At 43.2% G+C, this 1,488-nt stretch overlaps 1 protein-coding gene across 1 annotated transcript in view; it reads right to left on the minus strand.

The window, feature by feature from the left end:
• LOC118477177 overlaps nucleotides 1-1,488 on the minus strand; it is a gene marked incomplete at its 3' end in the record, with an annotated part of 52,332 nt that overhangs the window by 2,679 nt on the left and 48,165 nt on the right. The window contains 1 exon segment of the mRNA XM_035971143.1: nucleotides 155-303. Within this exon segment, the coding sequence (XP_035827036.1) occupies nucleotides 155-303 (149 nt within the window).

Here is a 1,488-nt window from a genome sequence, read left to right on the forward strand (position 1 = left end):
TGTGAATGTGTGTGCACGTGCGTATGTGTGTGTGTGAAGGTGATTGTACACGTATATAATTATAATATGTATGTGTGTGTGCATGTGTTTGTGTGTGTGTGTGCGCGCGCGCGTGTGTGTGTATGCATTTGATTAAGTGTATCGTGTCCCTCACCTACAAGGAAGCCCATCATCCAGGGAGCCAAGGACAGCGTCCAGGTACCAGGGAGAGGCGGGTTTGGCGTGGTCAAGCTTTCTAATGACGCACTGACCAACACGGCGCCGAGTTCCCGCCGCTCCACACAGCGTACACAGGCCCCATTCCTGAAGGAACAAAATATTTCTCTCGTACTTTGTTTGTTTGTACGTTTTGTTTGTTTGTTTTTGTTTGTGTGTTTGTTTGTTTGCTTGCTTGTGTGCTTGTTTCTTTATTTGTGTGTTTGTTTGCTTGTGTGTCTGCTTGTTTTTTTGCCTGTTTGTTTTTAATTTAGTTAGTTTATTTTGAAACAAATTTGTTTGTTAAGTTTAATAACATTATTAGAACATTATTAGGCGCTTTGCCATCGCACGCAGGAGACCCGCGTTCGATTCCTGGGTGGTAAAAATCTTTATCTAGTATCTTCGGCTTTGTGATAGGATGTTGTATTCCTCTCTGCCACCCGTCATGGCCCTGACAGGCAGGATCAAAACCCGCCTCCTAAATGATTTAAACTGTGTCGATTGAGACGTAAATCTCTACCTATATTTAAAAAATATATTGCGGTCAGACATGTCAAGAGGAGCAGTAAAGGTGATGACAAAATAATAAACAAGGTGTAGACTTTGTGAGCAACAGCTGTTACAGTTTAGAGCATCAGAAATTTCTAGTAATACTAAAGCGTGCACCCGTTAACCTCTTTCTAAAGACCAACTATTCCAACATGACTAACTGTTACAGCTTACTCTTGTCTGCACCACCGATCGTTTCAGCGCACAAATTGTCGTAGGTGGAGAGCGGGGAAATAATTAATTTAACATCTCACACTTGACCAGATCAAAACAAGTCAAAGGTCATCCATGATTGGACATCTGCAGGTCCCTTGAGATAGGACACACAGTCAAGTGCTTCTCTAAAAGGTCTCTCGGCGGGTGAGGCGGGGGCGAGAAAAGGCCGGGGGTGGGGAGAGCGGCATTTAAGTCGGGGAATCTTGCAAATCTTGGAAGCGAAAAATGGCGTAGAGCGTCAAACAGCCACAAAGTAATGATCGCTCACGTTCTTCTCCTAATGCAAACAGCGTCGGCTTTGACAGGCACTTTGCAATTTTGCCTTGAACTTGGTGGAAAGGTCATAGAACGGCCAATGTATACGTCACATGAAATTTTATACAAATGGCATGCATCTTTGGAGGCTGATAATCTATCATTGTCTCTGTTCCACTCTAACACGTCTTAGTCGTCCATTTACTGTTAGCTGTTTCAAGTCTCGAACGGCGAAGGGTGTTTTATTGATTATTTATTTTTTTAGCGTGT

This window comes from Aplysia californica, unplaced genomic scaffold, assembly GCF_000002075.1.
Source record: "Aplysia californica isolate F4 #8 unplaced genomic scaffold, AplCal3.0 scaffold00385, whole genome shotgun sequence".
NCBI lineage: Eukaryota > Metazoa > Mollusca > Gastropoda > Aplysiida > Aplysiidae > Aplysia > Aplysia californica.